General features: G+C 41.7%; 1 protein-coding gene across 3 annotated transcripts in view; it reads left to right on the top strand.

Moving 5' to 3' along the window:
* The first annotated feature begins 116 nt into the window (after positions 1-116).
* WWTR1 (WW domain containing transcription regulator 1) overlaps positions 117-24,973 on the top strand; it is a 133,797-nt gene continuing 108,940 nt past the window's right edge. For 2 of the 3 annotated variants that reach the window (XM_057737866.1, XM_057737867.1), the window contains exons 1-2: positions 117-247; positions 671-1,104. In XM_057737866.1, the coding sequence (XP_057593849.1) occupies positions 674-1,104 (431 nt within the window). In that variant the 5' untranslated portion in view covers positions 117-247; positions 671-673. Of the gene's footprint in view, positions 248-670; positions 1,105-2,526; positions 2,678-3,087; positions 3,164-24,973 lie in introns of those variants that run through there. The other variant, XM_057737868.1, reaches the window with a different exon arrangement.

The following is a 24,973-nucleotide window of genomic DNA, read 5'->3' as shown; positions in this document are numbered from 1 at the left end:
CAGTCCGGGAGCCGCGGCGGCCGCGCTGTCTGCTTCTCCTCCGCCTCCTCGCGGAGCGTGAGCGCCTGAGGCCAGTTCGGGGGATGTGAGAGTCGAAGCCCCTCGGCTGCCAGGCACCGAGCCGGGTCAGGATTTGCCAGCCGGGCCCCGGCTCCAGCCCTGCAAGCTCCGGACGCACCCTAGCGACCCAGGCCCGTCGGCGAGTTCGGGCGCCGCACGCCCAGACTCGGCTTCGCTGCGCGCCCAGGTAGTGCCCGCTGGCGCGCGCCCGCTCACCCGGCACCACTCCAGGGCACCCGGCTCCTCGGGCTTCCGGAGTCGAGATGTCTTGGACTCGGCTCGGGTGGACACTTTGGGGGGCTGCTTGCCCTGGAAAGTTTCGTCTTGTGCTTTGCCACCAGCAGTTCAGCAGCGTCTCCAGTGCAGTTAACTCCCAGCAGCCACCCCCACCCCCCCTTTCCTAGTAACCTCTTGGCTTCAAGAAAGTTGCATAATTCTCGAGTCCAGGAGGGATCCCTCCCCCTCTCCGGCTGGTCTTAACTGCTGGGTGTCTGGGATCCCGAGGCAGACACCTATCTGTCTCTTTTTTCTTTTTCTCTCTATACTCTCCGCTTATCCCCTTATCCGACCTTCAATAAAAGGCTAATCGGACCTCCTTTTCTCCTTGCAGAAGATGAATCCGGCCTCGGCACCCCCTCCGCTCCCGCCACCCGGGCAGCAAGTGATCCACGTCACTCAAGACCTAGACACGGACCTCGAAGCCCTCTTCAACTCGGTGATGAACCCCAAGCCCAGCTCGTGGCGGAAGAAGATCCTCCCGGAGTCGTTCTTCAAGGAGCCTGACTCCGGCTCGCACTCGCGCCAGTCGAGCACCGACTCGTCCGGTGGCCACCCGGGACCCCGACTGGCTGGCGGCGCCCAGCACGTCCGCTCGCACTCGTCGCCTGCGTCCCTGCAGCTGGGCACCGGCGCGGGCGCTGCGGGCAGCCCGGCGCAGCAGCACGCGCACCTCCGCCAGCAGTCCTACGACGTGACCGACGAGCTGCCGCTGCCCCCGGGCTGGGAGATGACCTTCACGGCCACTGGCCAGAGGTACTTCCTCAAGTAAGTCAGCCTGGCGCTAGAGGGGCCACAGTCACGATACCCAGGGCGCGCACACTTGTTCTTGTGCGTGCGCGCGCGCGCGTGTGTGTGTGAGAGAGAAAAAGAGAGAGAGCGCGCGCGCGCGAGCGAGCTGATGTGTGACCTTCCACGGCTGTTTCCCAGAGATCTGGGAGGCTGGAAGTAGGGAGTGGGTCTCAGGGTGTTGGAATTGTAAGGGATCGGAAACTGAGTGAAGTTCTTCCAGAGTCCTGGAAGTTCCAAGAGATTCAGGACATGAAAATTCTTAGAGGTAGAAGAAAAAAGTTCTTTTGGGAGCATTCTCGTGAAACACAGTACTCCCTGAATCTGCGGTACTAATACAGACTCCTGGACCCAAATTCTTACTCCCTTCCCTACCCACTCCAAGTCAGATAACTCAGAGCCTGGCCCACTGGGATGTGACACCAAGATAAATGCTAGAAGAGATCTGAGGTTTGGGGAGGAGAGGGACTCTCAGTAGGGTAGCTGGTCTCCAGTCTCTCCATTCTTGGGAAAAGCAGTCTGGAAAAGTGTACACTCCCTGGTAGCCCTTACTGGTGACGTAATGACCACACAGCCCCCCATGATGTAATTAGCAACTGCCGGTGAAGAAATTGTGGGCTGGATAAATCAATTGTGTGGAAATTGGGTCAGGAGTTTTATTATGTCACACTTGGTCGCCTAAAATACCATCGAATCAAGAGCCTGCTTTGTCATTCTTCCATTCATATTGTTCTCGCTTTTTGATGTAATGAAGTTTACATTCGAGTGGAATTAGACTGTATAGGAAAATATATTCACAGGCATAAAGAAGGTTGTTTCAATTGTAGTACCCTAAAATAATTCTATTCTGGAGGAGAAGCCAAGCTGGAGCTTGAAATGTAACCAGTGAGGTCATGGGGGGTCAGGCTATCAATGGCCTGGATGGAAGTCATGCCAGGTGGACCACTTGGTTCAGGATTGCCTGCACTGGCTTACTGTTCACTGCCATGGAGGGAAATTCCTCCTCTAAGAACTTGCCTTGGAGTTTATTTTAAAGCCCACATTTCTTTGATTGAGTAGCCTTAGTTTAGAAATTAAGATGTTATGTGCTATTTTAAAAAGGTAATCAAGCCTTTCTTCCGCACTAATATTTGATACTTTGATTGCTATGAGAGGACCCTAATAACAAATACACAATGATGGATGAGGCTTATAATAGCCAACCCTTTGACTCATACTGGTGGCCAATTATTCCTTCCCTATCCCAAAGCTGCTGACATCTTGTGCAAGGAGGAGTGCTTTATTTTGTTGCTGGGGTTGATGCAGTGCTGAGAAGCCCTTGTCCTGAAACAGACTTGATGGTCATTTTAGTCCGCAACTGGTCTGCTCTGGTTATTGAGTGATAATGTGGGACATACTCAGTGCTTTGATTTCTGAATGGTTGGTGGAATTCAAGTATGTGATGTAATACTTGTGTATCACATTTCTAAGTATGATGATATTGTTCCAAAGGCTGGCATTAGTTTATATACTGTAAAAAGATCTAAAGTAGCATCTTGTATTGCTTCCTCAGGTAAGTGCAGTTTTGAATATTTTATTGTGACTTTTATAGAAGTGGACTTCGTAGTACATACAAGTAGAAAAAGACCCAATAATTTATAATAATTTTGGAGGGTATTTTTGGTCCCAAATGATTTTTGAAGTGTGTTTATAAATATACACACACAAATATGTATGATATAGAATCGGTATACCTGGTTGTTAAAAATATGAAATAAGAGCTGGGCTTGCCTAATATCTGAGGGAAGCTAGGGGGAAAAGATCCCTAAAGAAAAGCAAAACAAAAGAATGCCATTTTATACATGTTTTGAATGATTGGAGTCGCTTAAAAATATGTTTGTGAGACTAGGTTAAAAATGGAAGTTAGCCTTGGGTTTAGAGAAAGTTGATCTGCTCCATCTGCCTTATCCCCCCAACTAAAAGCCACTCCTCAGCCCAAAGCTGGGTGCATCTTCATTTCACTTTGGATCGTCGATGAAGACAACAACTGGAAAAACATGTAAGTAGTAGGCCTGTAGGCTTGATCTGATGCTATCCCTGGAAATTTTTTGGCCAAGTAGCTAAGGGAATTTAAGAAATTAAGTCACCGTGACTATTGTCTTTTGAGAAAAGCAATCTGCCAAGAGTTCTCTGCATTTCTTTGGGAGCTTTGTTTAAAGTTGGAATAAGGTAAGTGTTATATGCCACACTTTGTTACACAGCCTCAAAAAGCAATGTATTTTTGGTGGATTTAAGTAAAAGCTTAGAAAATGGTGGCAACTGACCCTGAATTAATTTTCAGAAAATCTACCTATGACTTTGCCCCATCATCTGTGAAATGGGACTAGCAGTAGAATCCTATTCCTGATTCTGTCAGGAGTTGAGAGCTTTATAAATCAGAAATCAAAGTATTTTATAGTTAGCAAGATCAGTTTTTGGAGGGGCAAGGGTAGAAAACTGAGGCCAGGGAAGGATATTGACATGACTTTGGGAACTTCATGTGGTTAGTTAATGGTGGACCCTGGACTGGCCCTCTAATCTGTTGCCATCTACTTAAGGAGCAGTTTTCTGTTTTCCCCACTCCCAGCTTTATCCCCCTGTCACTTCCCCAGCTGGACAATAAGCTTTATGAGGCTGTACAAAGCCTGGACATCTAAGAAGCTTTAAAAACCTTTTGTCATTTTCTCAGGTAAGATTGTTCCTAGGTGTATGAAGTAATCACTTTCTGGTACCTGTTAAAAGGTCACCTTTTCTAAGCATTCACACCTACCCCTGATGTTAGGGTAGCATTTAACAGTGGGGAGGGTCGAATGTTAAAATGCATGGCCTCTGAAGGTGACTGCATTGTTCCTGGTGTTCTCTACAGCTCATAAATCAGGCTGGGATGTGTAGGTGTTGGGATCTTAGCAACTGGCACACTGACTCTGAACACTGATCACACTAAAATTAAAAAAAAAAATTCTGGTTATCAATGGAATGCGTTTGGTGTACACAGACCAGAAAATAGAGAATTATGAAGAAGGAAGTGAGCTGGCTTCAGGAGAACTTTCCATTCTTGTAGAAAATTTTTATTTGAATAACATATTCTATAAGAAAAAATATCCCCACTCTTAAATATAATTCCAATTTTAATATTTGCTGCCGCTCCCAATTTTTAGTAATAATTTTAGTGTTTTGCCTTTTTTGAAATGTGTGGTAGAAAATTATTTTTGTCAAAGTGATCTATGTAGTTGGTAACAAACCCAATAGTACAGAAGGACATTTTTGCCAAACAGTGGTTTCCTTCACCTTCTCAAGGCTCACCGAGAGACCCTTTCAACATTTTTTTTTTTCTGGTTGCACCTTGAGGCAAGTGGGATCTAAGTTCCCCAACCAGGGATTGAACCGTTACCCCCTGCAGTGGAAGCGCAGAGCCTTAACCACTGGACCGCCAGGGAAGTCCTGTTAATTTTTTTTTAACTGTTTCTGTATTTAATTCTTAGATTGTTAACCCTAAGTAATATGCTTTAATCACTTTTTTAAAAATTTTATTTATTTATTTATTTATTTATTGGCTGTGCTGGGTCTTTGTTGCTGCACACGGGCTTTCTCTAGTTGCGGCGAGTTGGGGCTACTCTTCATTGCAGTGCATGGGCTTCTCAGTGTGGTGGCTTCTCTTGTTGTGGAGCACGGGCTCTAGGCACGCAGGCTTCAGTAGTTGTGGCTCACGGGCTCTAGAGCTCAGGCTCAGTAGTTGTGGTGCACGGGGCTTAGTTGCTCCGTGGCATGTGGGACCTTCCCAGCCCAGGGATCGAACCCATGTCCCCTGCATTGGCAGGCGGATTCTTAACCAATGCACCACCAGGGAAGTCCCTACCACTATTTTTTGATATATCAATTTTTAACTCCTGATAAGAAAGTGTGAAATGTAGCTCCTTAAACTTTTTTTCTTCCTCTCCCAGATTTGATATTTAAATTATTTTTAGTTTGTTAGGTCACTTTTATTATTTTCTGGTAACTTTTGACAGTATTTCTTGACTTCCCATTTTGTAAGTCAGGGAGGTTTGGGTGGTTATCAGTTCCACAGTTTGCTTTTTGTTAGTGACACCCTAACATTCCAAAGCTCTGAACCCACAACCAATAAACATTTTGTGCTTTCTCCCCAAATTGACTTTTTTATTCATAAATTATTCTTGAAGTTGAAAAACCAGAGGCGACATTTAATACAATTTATTGCCTTGTGTGTAGTTAAGATTGGATCTTAGACTTGCACATTGTGTCTGGTGTCAGGACTCCTGGACACTCAAAGGAGGATATATCCAGCCCCAAAGTCAAATGGATTCTTTCTTTTCACACTTCATCAGTTATTTAAATTTGTGTCACCTTTTAGTTTCTTCATATTTGGACCTTGACTTTCTTAAATTTTTTCCTAGTATTTCTAATTGCCTTTTTATATGTTTATGTACTATTTGCCTTTATTATGATCTCAAAAATTTCCAGGCTCTCAATCCCCTCAGTTCTATCAGGTCTCCTTTCCTGAAGCTTTTATGTCCAGATTCCTTCATCTTTCTGTTCCATTCTTGTTGCTCTCTAAGTCTACAACAGAGCTGTCATTCTAGGACTTCTCTTTACTTCTTTCCATGGCTAGGAGTGCTGTTTGTTTGTCTTCTTCTTTTTTGGTTTATGCCCTCATTTTACTGGAGTACATACTTGAGTAACTTCTTGAGATGTTTGTGGAAGGTAAATTTTTCAAATCCTTTTCAATTAGAAAATATTTATTTTAAAAGTTGTTTTAAATTTGTTTTTCTTAAAAAAGAACTGACTCTGGCTTGTTCTTTCCATTTACGTTTGGATGACTGTATAATGTAGTTGTTTTCTTGAACAACCTTTTTGTCATTCAAAAACATTGCCTGCTACCTCAGTTTCCTTGTCTGTAAAAATGAGGATAATCATACCTATTTCATGGTATTTCTAAAGATTAGATAACATATTTGAAGTGTCTGGCACATAGTAGACTTTCAGTACAAGTTCGTTCTTGCCTCCCCACATGCATACACTGTCTGCCTGGCCAAAACCAGGTGCAGAGACCTTGGTAGTAGGGGGACAAACTAATTTTGACTCTCATTTATAGTTTGGTGCTGAATGAAGCCTGGATCTGGAATTGCAAGCTGGTTTTTAAAATTGTAAATAAGGACTGTTGAATCAATTTTATGGTTAAAAAAACCTAAATAGGAATGCCCACCACAGATGCCCTTTTGCTGCAGCATCTCGGGCAGAAGATATCTAACCTCTTCTGAGGAGAGTCTACATTCTGATTTTTGGAATCTGGCTGGTAGCTGCTAGTTGAGTTGATTTTGTGTGTGGGGCAGGGAGTGAGATTGAGAAGCAGGGAGAGATGAAGAGGGGAGGTAATGGACATGTGTTGATTACCTGCTGTATGCCAGAGGAGGCAGGGAGCTGAGTCAGAACTTCCCAGAGAGGCAGCGCCAGAATCACCCATGGAGCACACTCCTGACACGTGTGTGAGGAAACTGTATTCCTGACCCTGGCTGCTTTTCACACGTTCTTATAACCCTCACTGCGACCTGTGAGCAGGTACATATTATTATCTCATTTTACTGTTGAGGAAACTGAGGCACAATAAGGTTGAATAAATGGCCTGGGGCCACATAACAGGTGAGTGGCAGAGGTGGGATGAGAATTATGTGATTCTCAAACCTGTACTTCTGCCTTTGTACTGTGCTGCCTCATGTCAGTTACATGTAATTAGGTATCCTTGGTGGCCCGAGAACTTTGGAGTGGTAGGTGAAGCATTAGCGTTTGCTTCTAAACTCAGTCTGGGTGATCAGATTTGGAGCTCTCAGTGCTGGAGAGAGAGAGAGATGATGAAACAAACCAGAAGTAGATAGTATACCTACCATGACTATATTTTCTTCTCGTTGAGATTTTTACGATTCATAAATCCATATCATTTTACAGGGAACACAGATGTGACATGGAGGGTGGATGACAAATTTTTTTTTTTTTTTTGGTTTGCATTGGGTCTTCGCTGCTGTGTGGGGGCTACTCTTTGTTGTGGTGCGCGGGCTCCTCAGTGCAGTGGCTTCTCTAGTTGAGGAGCGCGGGCTCTGGGCGTGTTGGCTTCCATAGTTGTGGCACACGGGCTTAGTTGCTCTGTAGCATGTGGGATCTTCTTGGACCAGGGATCGAACCCGTGTCCCCAGCATTGGCAGGTGGATTCTTTTTTTTTTCTTCTTTAAGAACTTTTATTGAGATACAGTTGACATACAATAAACTGCATATATTTAAAGTGTAGAATTTGATATTTTTTTTCTTATTAGTAATGTACATACAGCAATCTCAATCTCCCAATTCATTCAGCAGGTGGAGTCTTAACCACTGCGGCACCAGGAGAGTCCTGGATGACCTAATTTATGTCAGGATTGGGTATGTTGCTGAAGACTTGTTGAGAGGATTAGTTAGATAATGTTAGTAAAGTAGCTTAAAGGAAAAAAGGTTACTTCTCATTGTCTTTATAATTACAGAGATTGATTAGAAATAAATTGCTTAAAGGATTGTCAGTCTCAATTTTTGTTTGTTGACAAATTGAGTTAAGATGTGTAGGAATTACACCCTTACTCATCATCCCTGCCTTTCCCTTCCTCCCTAAATGAAATATCTTACCACAGGAGAGGGTGATGGAAGTAAAAGAATCCGCCAGTCGAGGGGATAATTTTCTTTAAAGGGTGATTTGGAAAACTGAGGACTGAAGTAATAGACTTATTATTGAAGGGCAAATTCTGAGGGGATGACCCTTCCGCTCCGTGGGAGACTGTGAATGTTTTAGTGCATTGAAATATCAGTAGAGCAATGTTTTCCAAAGTGTATTCCTTGGAACCCTAGTCCACTCAGATACTTTGTGGACAAAAGGTTCCTGGACCAATAGATTTGGGTATGTTGCATGCTCTGTCCCTCTCTTAGATTTCACAATACACATTCAAGACTCCAAGGTGACTTATTACAAACCTAGTTTATTTTTAAGCCAATATTTCACAAGCATATTTGATTTTTGAACATTTTTATTCCAACTATCATCTCTGACCATCCACCTAGGAATATTCTATAGACTTTGGGAAGCCTTTTTGTGACTTTCATTATTCTCTAGTTGAGAGTTTCATGTTTAAATCAAGTTAAAGCTTTTCTTTTCAGGGTCCTTTGTGTATATGTATTATGTTTTCATTTATGTTTCTTGATTTAATAGTCGGCTACCAATGCTTAGAGGTAAGAAATGGCCCTAAATATCAGACAAGTGGGATATAACACACAAAAAACCCAACAATTACAGTACATTGTGAAAGAATCTTAATCCTGATTTTATTTTAAAAAGTATGCGTGTGTGTGTCTGTCTGATAGAGGGTTACATACCAAAATGTATGGTCATTTGTGGGATTATGGAGGTTTTTCTTGTCTACTTTCTGCCTTTCTGTATGTTTTAAATGTCGCACAATAAACATTTTTTTTCCTAAGAGGAAAAGAGGGAATTATAAAAACCACAGGAGAAAGCAAGTGAAGAGGCAAGGAAAGATGGAGTGGTAGGTTTGGGTAGGTGTGTGGGGTATGGGGGAATCTCATAGCCTTAGCTCAGTAACTGAAGCCTGGAGGTTATGTTACTAAGGAGATCCTCTTTGGGAACTGCTTGTGTTTTTCTTGTTTGGGGTTCTTTTCTTTTTTAATTTTTATTGAAGTACAGTTGAAATACAATGTGTTAATTACTGCTGTACAACAAAGTGTTTCAGTTATACATGTATATACATTCTTTTTCACATTCTTTTCCATTATGGTTTATTACAGGATATCAAATATAGTTCCCTGTGCTATACAGTAGGACCTTGTTGTTTATCCATTCTGTATATACCAGTTTGCATCTGCTAATCCGTTTTGGGTTATTTTCTTTAGAAATGAACCGACAGGGCCTGTCCTGGTTGTCCAGTGGTTAAGACTTCACACTTCCACTGCAGGGGGCATGGGTTCGATTCCTGGTCAGGGAACTAGGATCTTGCATGCCACGGCCGAAAAAAAAAAGGAAATGAACCGGCACAGTAATTTCTAAAATCTTAACCAAAAATTCTCCATAAAATTCAGGATAAGAAGTCGACTTAATGGCAAATCTCCTGAATTTCCTTCAACATATTCTTTATTGGTGTGCACTCCTTCCTGGACTTCTAGCTTTTATTTACTGTTTCATCTAGACACAGCAGGGGGAAAAACGATGTTCATTATTAGATGGAGTGAAATCAGGAATATGTGTGAAGTGCTTTGCTCTGTGCCTGGCACAGTGAACACCCCTGAAAGTTTACTTATTCCTGTGCTTGTTCCCGGCTGAGATGGTGATGGGGGCCACGCTCTCCCAGGGCCTTGCCTTTGTGCCACCTTAAAGATCTTTAGCCAGTTCGGCATTTACAACGAAAAACCACTGTACTCCTCTTGCGTGCCAGTGCAGAGCACTGTGCCAGGAGGGGGGAAACAGGGCAGGTTTTCGGACCTCAGGCCGCTGACAGTCTCGCTGGAGAGACATGGGGAGTACAGACAAAACAAGGCTGAATAGCCCCCTTCTGACCTGTGCACAGCTGCTCTCCTAGGTTGTAAGTGCGTTGAGGTGTGTCACAGTAAGGCAGCCATTTCTGTTATGGTTACAGGTCTGAAACTTGCAGCTGGGCTGAGCGTCTTTTGGTTTCTCCCATTGGCTACACTCCTTCTGGCCTCAGGAACTTGGCACAAGCTGCTACCTGTGCCTGGAAAATTCTTTCCCCGTTTTTTGCCTGGTTAACGCCTACACTACCTTCAGGCATCACCTTAGATGCCAGCCCTGCAGGAGGTTTTCCCTGACTCACGGCCCCCGCGGTGGCTTAGATGCTCCTATTACGTCTGGGGAGCCCTCTGTGTCTCCCCAGACGTAGTATTGCTGCCATATTATTGTTGATTTATTTCTCTTTCTTACTACACGTCACCTCCATGAGGGCAAGAATGATGTTTTTCTTGCTTGTCATTGTATAACCTGAACACAGTGCCTGGCATATAGGTAGGTGCTTGATAAAGAAGGAATCCTGTAATTTTTTGGGGGGGAGAAGGAAGGATTTATTACTTGCAGCAAGTAAGGAGAACAACACCAAGGATCTTTCCCAAAGCAGTGTCTCCCCAAAGAGCACAGTTGGGGAAGTTTTGAGCTAGGGCTACATGCATATTCATGAAGGGGCTCAAGCAGAAGAAAATTCAGCATAGAATTGGGGCAGAGGTTGCCAGAGCCCAAGCGTTGCTTGACTGAAGTCACGAGCGTCAGAAAACATCAACATCATCATTCCGTAGGTTCCACCCAGTTTGGGATTTTGGTATGTAGTTACCATCCTCCACCTGGGTGGGGACCTTAATTCTTTTTTTTTTTTTTAAAGATTTATTATTTATTTATTTATTTATTTTTGGCTGCGTTGGGTCTTCGCTGCTGCATGCAGCCTTTCCCTAGTTGTGACAAGCCGGGGCTACTCTTTGTTGTGGTGGGTGGGCTTCTCATTGCGGTGGCTTCTCTTGTTGCAGAGCACGGGCTCTAGGCACGTGGGCTTCAGTAGTTGTGGCACTCAGGCTCAGTAGTTGTAGTGCATGGGCTTAGTTGCTCCATGGCATGTGGGATCTTCCTGGACCAGGGCTGAAACCTGTGTGCCCTGCGTTGGCAGGCGGATTCTTAACCACCATGCCACCAGAGAAGTCCTGGGGACCTTAAGTCTTGAAGAGCAGCTCAAAGATATGTATCAGATTGTTATAAGACTGTCTTAGCACTGAACTATTGTTTCTTGACTGCTTTTCTTTTGTTCTTGCCTTCTTTTGTCCCCTTAAGCTCATTAATTACTGAGACCTGTTTAAGGGCAAGCATTGTGACCAGGCTTAGGTCTCAAAATGGCTTAGCCCTAAAATGGATTTTCTTATGTCAGAAAGCCATGGCTGGTTCTTTTGCTTTGGCGACCCCCTACCCTATCTGCTTACAGGATTAGCTGACATTTGAGTACAGACCCAAACAAAGTAAGAGAAGAAGACATGTGGGTCTGGGGAGAGTGTGCCATGCACAGTGAACAGCAAGAGCAAAGGCCCTGCGGTCGGACAATGCTTAGCGTATTTGAAGAGTAGTAAGAGTGGGGAAAGAGTGGAAAAAGTAAGAAGGAGGGGGAATGCAGATCAAGCTGTAATGCATAGTCTTTTAGTTAAGAACTTGACCTTTACTTAGAGGGAAATGATAAGCCACTGAAAGGTTTTCAGCAGAGGAGTAATATGATCTTTTCAGCTACTCTATAGAGAATAAATTGAAAGGGGACACAGATGGAAGCAGGGAGTCCAGTTAGGAGGCTAAATCCAGGTGAGACATGCTGGTGGCTTGGACTAGGGTGGTAGGGGTGGAGGGAGAAGTGAATCATGGAAAGTGAGTAATAACTTGTTCCCCTTTACAGAAAGGTAGTGTTAATAAATGGGCTTGAAACTGTGCACCTCAGATTGGGACTTGAACCCATGCAGCTGGAACTCAAACCTGGTCAAAACCCTGATTGGGACTTGAACCCATGGTTTTTTAATTTAGAATCGCTCACCTGGTGTCTGGACTTACTGAGGCTCCGGTTCTTGATGTCTTGTCACAGAAAGAATTCAGTGAGAGACAAAGTGTTAGGTAAGAAGTGGATTTATTTAGAAAGAAACACACGCCACAGGCAGAGTGTGGGCCATCTCAGAAGGTGAGAAAGGCCTCCTGTAATATTTTCTTTTAAATCTTTACAAGCTTGCACCCTGGAATTCTCCATAGGAATCTGCCATATTCAGAAATGTAGTTCCATCACGCCTGTGTGCCCCTGCCCCCACCCTGGACTGAAAGTTTAGAATCCTAGCTCCATGTACTAAATGCAGTAGAGAACAAGATGGATGAAGGGTGGGTGTTCAAAGAAGTCTTTGTAAAGGTGGTTGGGCATGAATGGAGTCTTGAAAAATGGGAAGAATGTGGGCAGGTGAGCAAAAGGGCCTTCCAGGGAAGAGGGGCTAGGAGGAGGAGTGCAGAAGCAGAAATGCTAAGGGTCTGTTTTTGAGGCCAAGAAGAACCTGGCCTGACGTAGCTCGAAGATAAGTGTTGGTTGTTAGATAACCATGCATCCTATTGAGGCTTTATACCTCAACTAGGACGGTACACTGACCTTTCGCTCGTAAATGCCACCTTCCACATCCCTTCATTTTGAGGTCCATCAATCCTAGTGTTATCTGAATGTAGCATAAGACCCCACCATTGTCCCCTATGTTGAGGTCTTCCTAGTTCTTTAGGAAACTAAACTTTTTTTTTTTTTGGTCTCAGTGCATTTCGTGGAATCTTAGTTCCCTGACTAGGGATCAAACCCGGGTCCTCGGCTCTCAGCAATGAAAGCATGGAGTCCTAACCACTGGACCACCAGGGAATTCCTGGGAACTAAGCATTTTATACTAACTTACCAGTCTGAAATGATAGAGCTTTCACAGCAAAGCATCCATCCCTTTGTCCGTCCATAGATCCATCCATCAGTCATATATTCAGTTTAGCCTGTGCAGTTCCACCTTAGTGGGTGGTCTTTGCTCTCCAAGTTAGTGGGGTATGAGGCTACCCTTGACTCAGGCCCATTCCCACTGAGTCTGTCATTTCTGCTTGTAACCAGCTTGCAGGCCTGGTTGTTCCCAGAATACTCTTGTAGTTTTGGATGAGGCTGATCAACTGGGCACAGACAAAATTGAGATTCTGGGACCACAGTTAATCCACTGAAGCCTACCTAGGCCCTGAGCAGCCTGTGGCCTCCGTCTCAGGGGCATCCTTCTGAAAGTCTTAATGAAGCCCACTGGGAGCTTTTTCATACTCACTCATGATGCTGAATCACATGTTAATATTTTCAGGTAACTTCTTCAAATTAAAAAAAAAGTTTTCATATAGATAATATATACATGTAAGTGACAAAATTTTGAATAGTACCAAAGCATGTACTGTGAGAAGCCTCTTTCACCCTCCCCTAGTCTTCTGGTCCCTTTCCCCAAATACCAGTTTCTTTTGTCTTTCCAGAGAAACTCCATGTGAGTACAAGTATGCATATGTATATGTAAATTAAGTGTATATTCCCACCTAGACTATTTTCAGTACAGTACAAATGGTATACACGCTTTTGTAACTTCCTTTTTTTCACTTTGTATTCCTTGGTGTTTTTTCCTTTTCTATACATAAATATCTGCTATATTTCTTTAAGGACTACATAGTATTCCATTGTATGGAAGTACTATGAATTTCTTAACCTGATCCCCTATTGATGGACACTTAGATTGTTTGTGATTTTGTTCTTAATTATAAAAATATTATATGCTCAGCCACTACTGGAGGGAAGAAAATGGAAGATAGATTCTTCTGATTTTCCCTGGATCCCTATTTAGAGACACCCATTGTTAACACTTTATCCAGAGAATTCTTTGCACAAAGAACAGACACTCTCTGGCTCCTGTCTAATTTATTATCTTCCTAGCTTGTCTGTTATATAAATTTTCTATCATCTACTATTCTACCTATTAATCGGTATAGCTGCCCTTCTTATACAAGGGTTATACATAGGCTGATAAATGCACCGGCCAGTTAGATGGATGCCTGACCAATTGGAATGAGTGGCCTAGCAGTGTGAGGTAGCTGATCACATATCTCAGTGTTACTCAAAGTGTAGTCTGTGGACTGACACCAGTGTGCTAATGTTACGAGCCCATGATGAGCTAGGTACAGAAGTTGAGAGTGTTTAGAAACGTTTATAGCAAAATAACATTGCTGTGACATCTAAGCATATGATCAGTGGGATTGCTGTGTGGAACGGGGTAGTTTGGGTGCGTTAAATGTGATGGTGTATCACATGTGGCCAGAGCTACACACGAGCCACCTACGATAGGACTACATACTTTTTTTTTTTTTGCTGCGTTGGGTCTTCGTTGCTGTGCGAGGGCTTTCTCTAGCTGTAGCGTGCAGGGGCTACTCATTGTGGTGTGAGGGTTTCTCATTGCGGAGCATGGGCTCTAGGTTTGCGGGCTTCAGTAGTTGCAGCATGCGGACTCCGTAGTTGTGACACACAGTTTCTAGGGTGTGTGGGCTTCAGTAGTTGTGACGTGGGCTTCGTTGCTCCGCGGCACGTTGGATCTTCCCAGACCAGGGATCAAACCTGGTCCCAGAATCCGCCCTGCATTGGCAGGCGGATTCTTAACCATTGTGCCACCAGGGAAGTCCCCACATACTTGTCTTGATGGATTGAAAATGAAAAACACTAGTCCTTTACCACAGATAGTTTGAGAAGCACTGATCTGTTCCTCTCTCCTTAATTCTGTCTGTCTGTCTATCTACCTATCTATCTATCATCTATCCATCCACCCATTTCCCTACCTATCATTTTATTTTTCCATCCATCCTTATAAATATCTTTTAGGTATCAACCAACTAATCAATTAATCACACCTTTCATTAATTTAAGAATCATCAACCAAAGATGTTGCATAATGAGTCTCAGTGTGGAAACAAGTTCTGTGGCACAAAGGTTGTGTGTGATTAATTTTTCAGTACCTAATATAATCTATGTCTTTGTGGCCCCTACACTAACTCATTGTTTTGAAAATATGCTTTGACACACTTCAGTTCTGAACACTGAAGATAAATCCCAATTCTGTTCTTTTTGGTGACTAATCTACCTGCATGCATTGCTAGCTGTAGAATCAGTAGTTAAAACATGGTCCCTAAGCCAGGGATGGTGCTTTCGTGTCCCACCTGGGGTGCCAAAACAAAACAAAACATCGTGTCTGGGGAAAAATGTATATGCTAGATTGTTTATTAAAATAGATATTCCTTTGTGACGGCTTTTCTGCAAATATTGAGATACCGAATGTTTGTCTTTCTCCCAGTTTGTGCATAAAAAGCCTTTCTTGGCTTAGATGTTCACAGGTTGAGGAAGCACCTGTGATAATGCATCAAAAGGTAGAAAACACAAGCAAATGATAAATATAAACCAAATGGCTAGACATAGCTTTTACCAACTTGATTTTATTTTTGGACTTCTTAAAGATGGCTTTTTGGGAATTCCCTGGTGGTCGAGTTGTTAGGACTCTGAGCTTCCACTGCCAGTGGCCCCGATTGCCATCCCCGGTCGGGGAACTAGGATCCTGCAAGCCACTATGGCCAAAAAAAGATGGCTTTTTAACATACTCACATCGAAAAAATTTAAGAGGAGTTGAAGGTTATAAAATGAAAAGTAAAAGTACTCCACCCTCTAGTTTTACTCAGATAGAACCACCGTTCACAATTGCTTGTGTATCTTTCAGGGATTTATTATGTATACATATGACCTCATTTACACTTGCATCAGTTGGATGTTTTGGGATCTTGGGAACCACAGCTTAGGTGGTCTTTGTTTCTGGTTGATCCTCACACAGCCTCAGGACTAAGTATAGATATGGGTTAAATTCTAGAGAACTTTATGTAATGCCTGAGGAGGAGAAACCTTGCTGGGGTAACTATAGTTCAGAGACTGGGATTTGGCTTTGTGGTTCAGAAAATTGATGTCCTTGGTGCTCCAAAACTGATCAGGTTTTCCAGCGCTGTCTGATGTGGGCTGTACTGGGATGAAAAGGGGATAGACATGGTAACTGCAGTTTCAGAATTCACAAGCTGTGACGAATATTCTGCCCCTCTGGAATGAAGGTACTTGTATGAGTGATTTTTTTTTTTAAACTACCTCTTTTTTTTTTTTTTTTTAAATTTAAAGACTTTTAAGTTAGGCTCCATTCTAGATATTTTATATTGCCTCCTTCACAAGTTTTTTTGGGAACAAATGTGTATCATTTCATTGGTGATGTTCAATCCCTGCACGTAGAGCATATGAGTGATTCAGTCATGGGGAAGTTATGTTGGTGGTGCTGGAAAAGGGAAGAAGTGAAATCATTCATTTGAGGGATAGTGAAATTATTTCAGGGACCTTAGAGAGGTAAATTTGAAAGGATTTTGTGATGGATTAGATAAGGGCAGAGAGGAAAAGAGATGAAATGGAAAATTTGCAGGTTGCTGGCTGTATAATGGCTGAAATGGCGGTGCTTCTAGTTGTAACAAGCTGTACTGGAAGGTTTAGAAGAGATTGAGAAGTGTTTTAACATGTTGAATTTGAGGTGACTTTAAGATTTCTAAGGGAGATTATATATATATATATATATATATATTTCCCCCCCCCAGGTAATTATATCTACCTACATATATTACCTATATAACTATAAATTTATAAATTATATATATATTTATAAATATACATATACACGGTTGTAGTTATATAAGTAATATATGTAGGTAGATATAGTTATATGTACATATATATAATTATATATGTATATTAGAGAGAGGTTACATATAGATTGAGAAGAAAAGAGACGTTCCCTTAGACTTGGTAAAGGAGATGGAGAAGAAGCAGCCAGAGATATATATGAGGAAATCCAGAAAATAGTGCCTGAAATCCGGGGAAGTTCAAGAGGAGGAAGGGTTAATTTTGTGGCATGTTTCTCAGAGGCCAAGGAAGATGAGAACTGAAAAATGTCCAGCGAATGGTTTTTCCACAGAGGCCACTTTCTTTCTCCAGTGTTGGGCCGAGTCAAGGACCTGGGGCACTAATTCGGATAAGATAGTTTTTGAAGAGAGAAAAATGATGAAAATAAGCACCTGGGAAGCAACCTAAATGTCCATCAACAGATGAATGGATAAGGAAGATGTGGCACATATATACAATGGCGTATTACTCAGCTGTAGAAAGCAGTGAAATTAGGACATTTGTAGAGACATAGATGGACCTAGAGACTGTCATACAGAGTGAAGCGAGTCAGAAAGAGAAAAACAAATATCGTATATTAACACATATATGCGAACTATAGAAAAATGGTACAAATCAACTGGTCTGCAAGGCAGAAATAGAGACACAGATGTAGAGAACAAACTTATGGACACCAAGTGGGGAAAGTGGGATGGGGGGGTGGGGGTTGGGTTAGGGTGGGATGAATTGGAAGATTGGGATGGCCATATATACATTACTAATGAGAAAAAAATATCAAATTGTACACTTTAAATGTATGCAGTTTATTGTATGTCAATTGTATCTCAATAAAAATTCTTAAAGAAAAAAAATAAAAAGAAGAAGAAGAAAAGAAAAGAAGCACCTGAATTAGATAAGTGTGCCCCACAAATTCCCACCTCCACTGAGGTATCCTGCTAAGGCGCACATGCTCTCCCTCTAGAAATACGCTGGCCACCGAGAAGGACCACACTTTTACTTATTTAAACATCTGGTTAAAATAAGGTCTGAAATCAGTGTTTCATAACTAACTGAGATAAGTTATAAGACTTGGGTAAAAATATTACTCTAATTGATGTGATAATCACCTGCCAGGAGGAGAATTGCTGTCTCCTATCCTTGCTGTGGTCAAACCTTTGTCACAGTTTGTAGCTCCCAGGACTGTTACTGCTGAGACGCGTCATAACTTAATTGCAGCCATAAAAACTGAAGATTATGTTTGGAGAGTATTAGTTAAAATTTTATGGTTTGGAATATTATGTAACTGTAGTTTCAGATGAACGTTTATCTTTCCATCTTTGTTTCTGCATTGGCCAGAACTGATTTTGATATCTGGCAAAGGGGATTCTGGAATTAATGCAGGTAAATGCCATGCCTTCCCCGCCCCCCAACATAAATAAATAAAACATGCTTGATTATATCACACTGGCTTGAGTTTGAATACATTTTGTAGTTAAAGCTAGGATGGTAGTTAAAAGGCTATTCTGCTGCATTTTGCCAATTTGGGAGCATCTAGTGGCCCTGTTACTGGTTTGTGACTTGTGTGAACATGTGAATTTAGTGAGAGGGATTAAGAACCATAAAAAAAGCAGTAAACTTCAGCGCTGCTTGTAAAATTACTTGTTTTCTGTAGACACACTCTCTAGTGCAATTGCTACCACTTTTATGGGTCTTAGTTTTATGTACTATGTGAAATACAAGCCTTTGCATATAGGACTTTCGGCAAATATGAATTCTCGTTACATAATTATATCATCCAGAATATATTTGGCTATTTGTGCATTTTAGCGTAAAATTCAACCATAAATATGTATTATAGAAAAAACTTGTAGAAAGGAAAGACAGGAATGGAGAAAGGATCAGCTACTTAAAGGTCAAGCTGTATCCAGATGTGTTTTTAAAATACGGTCTGTTTTTTCCATAGCCTTTTAAAAAAGTTTAGTTATCTTATCTATAGTCTGAAAAAAGTTAAACTTGCATTTATTGATCTGGCATTTCTGTAAGCATGAAGATGGCAAGGGCTGTGCTTGGAGCTTCAGAAAGTTATCAAGTGAAGGTCCAAGGGCTGTAACCCACACGGGACACAGTGGAGTCATTGTTCTTTGCGTTTGTCTGTTGCTTACATTTTAATAACTATTGAGTAGTCGGTGATTATTAACAGGTATTTAACAGCAGGAGCAAAGGAGAATGTAGAATCATTATGAACAATTTGGAGTATCAACATTAAAGAAATAATTTTAAGGTTAGTTTCAGAATTGTTGAAACTTTTGCCTGGAACTTTGGCAGGTGGCTAGAGCAAGGGATGGACCAGCACAGCCTTTTTTAATTATTAGCCATAGTGAAATGAGTTGTTTTGCCACAGTGCTTTTCATTTAACCTAATAATTGACCAGCCCTAGTTAATTGGTTGAAAACCATTAAAGGACTTCAATTTCCCAGTTGCTCACGCACTGGAATGTCCAGTTTACCTTATGTGTGTGAATAAAAAATCCCACGATTAACTTAAGTGCATTGTGCGTACTCAGCTTAAAGCAGAGTGTTAGTATCAAGTTAAGTTTTGAGAGTTCTTGGAAGGTCCTTCTGAGGCCTGGTAAACACCTTGGTGACTGGTACATATCTCTTTGGGGTCCAGCTTTGAGAGCTGCTGAAAGAGTATTATAAACTTTAACTGAGTATGGAGGGGTAAACTGATGCTGTGGAGTTGCTTCAGCTGAAGTGAAAGATTATATTTACTGATACTACAGATGGGTTTTTAAAACAATGTCTGTTTTGTGCAGTGACAGTCAAGTTTGCCAAGAGTAAAACAAAAAAGTTACATTGTGGAATAAGATAAAAGAATACTGCATAATAAATAATATCTAATACCATTAAAATATGTTTCCTTTCCAAAATGTAAATAGGAACTTCTAAATGAATGTTTTAAATATCTGATTTTACTTTGATTTGTCCAGTGACTTGATGCATAAAGTGATTATGATTCAGCATATGTCCAGATCTAGATTATTACAATAAATAATACATCTGTGTAGCATCTAAAAGATAAATAAACCTTCAATGACTTTGTGTGTTAGTGATAGCATAGAAATTGTTTTTTTTATTAGAGTCGGTCAAAAGTAGTTCGTTGGCAACAAACAAAATGTTTTCATCCACCACTTTCTAAGACTGGAGTAACATATCTGATCCAAACTCTATGGGTTCTAACCTTTATCCATAGATGACATCATTGGTCTATGAAAATCAATGAGGGAACACAGGCAAAGGGGTAAGCTATAGAAACCTTTACAAAGTCCTTTAAGAAGCAAGGGTGAGGCTCTGATCAGTAGTTAAGCTTGTTTTGTTCTTGCTCTGAGTGGATTTTGAACACAAGGAGAGATTGCATGGAATTAAAAATTGTTTTTTAAAAAAGTGTCTGATCCTGGTGGAGAGGCATTTATCTGAATCCAGTGGGGAGGACCAAAAATATTGCTTAAAAGGCTTTTGTGAGAAAGGTAGGCACAATTCTTGTGCAAAGTGAGCTAGCTTAATAAGGATATCCAGAGTTCTGTTAGTGCCTCATGCAGTTATAAAATCACATAGGTGAACTTTTGGGGTGGTGATTTGTTGAGGGAGGGGATGATAATTGGATAAGTTGAACAAGTGTTTATAAAGATAAGGTTTTATAAAAAGACCTTGAATGCCCATCAACAAGATGAATGGATAAAGAAGATGTGGCACATGTATGCAATGGAATATTACTCAGCCATAAAAAAGAGTGAAATTGAGTTATTTGTAATGAGGTGGATAGACCTAGATTCTGTCATACAGAGCAAAGTAAGCCAGAAAGAAAAAAACAAATACCGTGTGCTAACTCATATATATGGAATCTAAAAAAAAAAAAAATGGTACTGATGAACCCAGTGACAGGGCAAGAATAAAGATGCAGATGTAGAGAACGGACTTGAGGACACAGGGTCGGGGGGGGAAGCGGGCAAAGGGGAAGCTGGGACGAAGTGAGAGAGTAGCATTGACATATATAGATATGATAAATAGATAGCTAGTGGGAAGATGCTGCATAACAGAGGGTGATCAACTCGATGATGGGTGATGACTTAGAGGGCCAAGATAGGGAGGCTGGGAGGGAGTCGCAGGAGAGTGGGGATATGGGGATATATGTATAAATACAGCTGATTCACTTTGGTGTACCTCAAAAATTGGCACAACAGTGTAAAGCAATTATATTCCAATAAAGAGCTTCAAAAAAAAAAAAAAAAGACCTTGAGATGCTTGAAGATGTCCTTTGCTGTAGGACAGGCCCAGAAATGTTGCCTGAGTTGTTTATGGGAAGATGGAAAAGCTAACTTTAGTTTACTCAGAATAACAAAGAAGAATGATTTATTCATTTAAAGAGTGGACTTTGGAATCCATCACTAGGACTTTTTGGGATGGGCTGACTTGAAAGCAGAGAAAATGTAACAAGGTGACTCTTCAAGGCAGCCCACAGATAAAGTATCTGACTTCAAAAAAAAAAAAAAGTATCTGACTTCATTTCTTCCTGGCTGGACCTGTGGAAATGCCCAGATCTCTCTTTAAGCTAGTATTTCTACTCTCAAGCCTGATGGTAGAGTGTCCGGCTTTGATTTGCTTCCTGCCTGAAGCCTGCTTTGGGTGAATTTAAAAACCTGTTTGTTTCGCCCGTCATCCGGCTGGGCCTTACCCATAATTCCTGCACTTTGATTATGGGGGTTATTATAGGACAAGAGCTTCTTTGTAAAAGAGCATGTTTAATACTCTGGGGTCTAGCGTGACTAGCGGATATAAATTGTATGGAAGCAATTAAACTCGAAGGAAATGTCATGTGGGCTGAATTTAAACGTACAGACTTGTGGCATTGATGCTTTTTCTTTTTTTTTTAACTTACAATGAGAAGGGTGGAGAGAGAACAATAAAGGAAGAAAGGAGAGAAATAGGCCAAGAGAGTAAGGGAGACGAGAGAAAACGCATCATTTTGAACACGTGGTTAAAACTCTGAAGTCCAGAGCCAGTATTATGCTAATGTCATTGCCCTTCATATGAACTCTTTAAAAATACAAATGTCAGGGAATTATACTCTATTTGGGGCCTTTTATCTCTTTTTGCAGTTGGTTTGTCCCCTTCGTCTCAAGACGTGTGTGTATCTAAGAGTGGGGTGATTTTTGGGGATGTGTTAATAAACAGGACTGAGGGTAGCCAGCCCATAATGATCGTGAGGGTGCTTATGGCTCCAGTTTTCTCTCTGTTTTGTGCTCATGGTCTCTGCATATTTCATACAGAGTGGCTCGTTTTTGGACTCCTGATTAAGAGCAGTGTATTGTTTCTCTCACTGGCCTGGAATGTCCTCCATCTCCTGCTTGGTCTGTTAACACTCAGCCAACCCCATCTCCTCTCTGACACCTTATTGGACCAACCAGCTAGGAGGATCTCCGCCTCCTCCTCCAGACCCCATAGTAATTTGATCTGTATGGGTAATTTGGCAGTTGATCTTTCCTATTGTCGGTTAAGATGTTGTGTGAGGCTTGTCCTTAAATGAATGGATGTATTTCATTTCCCCAACATGTCAACTCTCAGAACATGGACCTGGTGTGTGTTGTCCTTTGTGACTAGCACGTGTTGGTACGAAGGAATGTTTTTTGAGATCAAGGCTAGTGCTGAACATGCTTTTGAAATAATCAGAACGTTACTGGGTGGCCAGAGGCAAAAAAGGATGCTTTTATTTTATTTGGCCATGCTGAGAGGCATGCGAGATCTTAGTTCCCTGACTAGGGAACCTGCATCCCCTTCAGTTGGAAGTGCAGAGTCCACCGGACCGCCAGGGAAGTCCCAGAAAAGGATGCTTTTAGATTAGGTGTAATAATAGTACAATGAGTTTGATTTGAATTTGAGTGTTAGAAATAATCAGCAAACTTGATTTTTTTGTGCTGAGGGAGAGTGCTTATGCTTTATTTTCATTCTTTATATTATGAACTCAAGGACAAAGAACCAAATTTTATCCCATTTCTATCTCTCCACTGCCCAGCCCAATGCCTGGCACAGATAATAGGAGTTCAATTAATATTTGCTGAAAGAAATATAAATAATTAAAAATTTCCCCATCATTTAGATCATCTGGTGCTTCTTATGCAGTAAGACAGTAGATATTTATTGAGCACATGCTGTGTACAGATATGGGTACTGTGCTTATTAGCGTAGTGGGTACATATAAAGTGTACTATACTTTGGAATGTATTTCATTCTTTGTATTTAATTATTAGTCTGACTATAAATTCAAAGAAGTCGCTTCCTCAAGCAGAACAGTAATGAATTAGGAGAGGAAGAGTTGCGGGGAATAAATCCAGTGTATTCACCTATTCTCAGATTATTTCCACATTCCACTCCATGCTGGAAATACAGCACCCCCCTCCCCCCCCGTTTCAAAGGATCCTAAGATTGTACCCTTTCCAAACAGAGCTGGAGAGGTAGCAGACTGTTTAGTTTTCAAAGGACTTTTCAGGATGCAAAGTAAATAAGGGGAATTTGAGATATCAACAGAACTGTAATTAAGCAGATTAACTATGTCAATAGTGAATACAGAGAGATGTCAGAGGAGCTGGTTAGAGTAACAAGTATTTAAACACAGACTCAAGTTCATCCTCAGTGGTATCACCAGTGTCCATAAACAAACTTGAAAGGACGTTTAGCCAGATAAACCTGGGAGAAATGGTTCTCCTGGGACCATTACCTTCTAAATCATATGTCTATTATTAATATCTTTATTCTAAACTTTGGCTTGGGCTCTTTTATTTTTTACAAGTCCCTTAAGGTCACACAGAACCAGGATTTAATTTTATCATCTTTTCAGATCTCCGAAGAGCAGGAAGGGAACACTTTTCTGATCAGAATAAAGGGAAGAATTTTTTTTTTTTTTAGATTTTTTTTTTATTGGGGTATAGTTGTTTTACAATGTTGTGTTAGTTTCCACCGTACAGTGGAGTGGAGTTCCTAAAGGGAAGAATTTAAAGTTATAAGCTAGGTTTACCTTACCCATAGATGGTCTATATTTAAATGCAACAGAATCTATTTATTTTTTATTTTTTAAAATTGCCCTAGTTATACATGAATGCATTTTAAGAAATCCAGCTAGAGACAGTCTCTCTTGACTCCTCTACCCCTAATCACGCTCATCTCCCTGGAGGGTGAGCCCCCTTCTCAGTGTACAATCTGTCCAAGTGTATGTACAAAGCTGTGGTTCAGATTTTTTTTTATGTTAGAACTTAATGTCCTTTTTTTTCCCCCTTCACTTAAACGTATGTTTTTCCATAACTATAGCTAGAGATCTACCTAAATATATTATTTCACTGTATGGCTCTACTGCAGTTTATTTACCCATTCTCCTAATAATGGGACCATAATTTTTTTTTTTTTTGGCTGCATTGGGTCCTTGTTGCTGTGCATGGGCTTTCTCTAGTTGTGGTGAGTGGGGGCTACTCTTCGCTGTGGTGCATGGGCTTCTCATTGTGGTGGCTTCTCTTATTGTGGAGCATGGGCTCTAGGTACGCAGGCTTCAGTAGTTGTGGCACATGGGCTAAGTAGTTGTGGCACGTGGGGCTTAGTTGCTCCTCAGCATGTGGGATCTTCCCGGAGCAGGGATCGAGCCCATGTCCTCTGCATTGGCAGGTGGATTCTTTTTTTTAAAAAATTTATTTAATTATTTATTTATTTTATTGGCTGTGTTGGGTGTTCGTTGCTGCACACGGGCTTTCTCTAGTTGTGGCGAGCGGGGACTACTCTTCATTATGGTGTGCAGGCTCCTCATTGTGGTGGCCTCTCTTGTTGCGAAGCACGGGCTCTAGGCGCATGGGCTTCAGTAGTTGTGGCACATGGACTCAATAGTTGTGGCGCACGGGCTTAGTTGCTCTGTGGCATGTGGTGTCTTTCTGGGGCAGGGATCAAACCTGTGTCTCCTGCATTGGTAGGCAGATTCTTAACCACTGCGCCACCAGGGAAGTCGGGGACTATAATGTTATTTAAACTTCATCTGAAAGACCTGGTTTACATTAAATTCTTACTTCCTTTGAGTTTTGGGGGGTTTTTGTTTGTTTTTTATCATTTTGAAGGGAGATTTTTAGTAATTATCCAAAGATGAGGCTCAAGTGCAATTACTAGAAATACAGTGCTTTTGTATGAGAGCGTAACCTTCCTTTCAGTGTGGGCGTGATACCCCAGCTGTGTCGTGAGTGTGCACAGTGGGGTGGGGGGGGGGGATGTGGGGAGACACCACCACACTGTCTCAACCATGTGAAGGTGAGGATAGAGCAGAGCCTGTTCTCCCGATTTCTGACCTTCTGGGGCTCTTTGGTCGAGATCTCAGAGGGTATTCCTCCCTGCCGTGCAGGAAAGGCAAGGATCCCTTCTCTCCTCTGTGGTCTACAAGCTCTGCCCAGAGCTCTCTGGCCAGCATCATTGGTTCAAGGTTTGGCC

This window comes from Hippopotamus amphibius, chromosome 6 (genome assembly GCF_030028045.1).
Source record: "Hippopotamus amphibius kiboko isolate mHipAmp2 chromosome 6, mHipAmp2.hap2, whole genome shotgun sequence".
NCBI classification, from domain to species: Eukaryota; Metazoa; Chordata; class Mammalia; order Artiodactyla; family Hippopotamidae; genus Hippopotamus; species Hippopotamus amphibius.
This window is presented reverse-complemented; position numbering and strand designations above follow the sequence as displayed.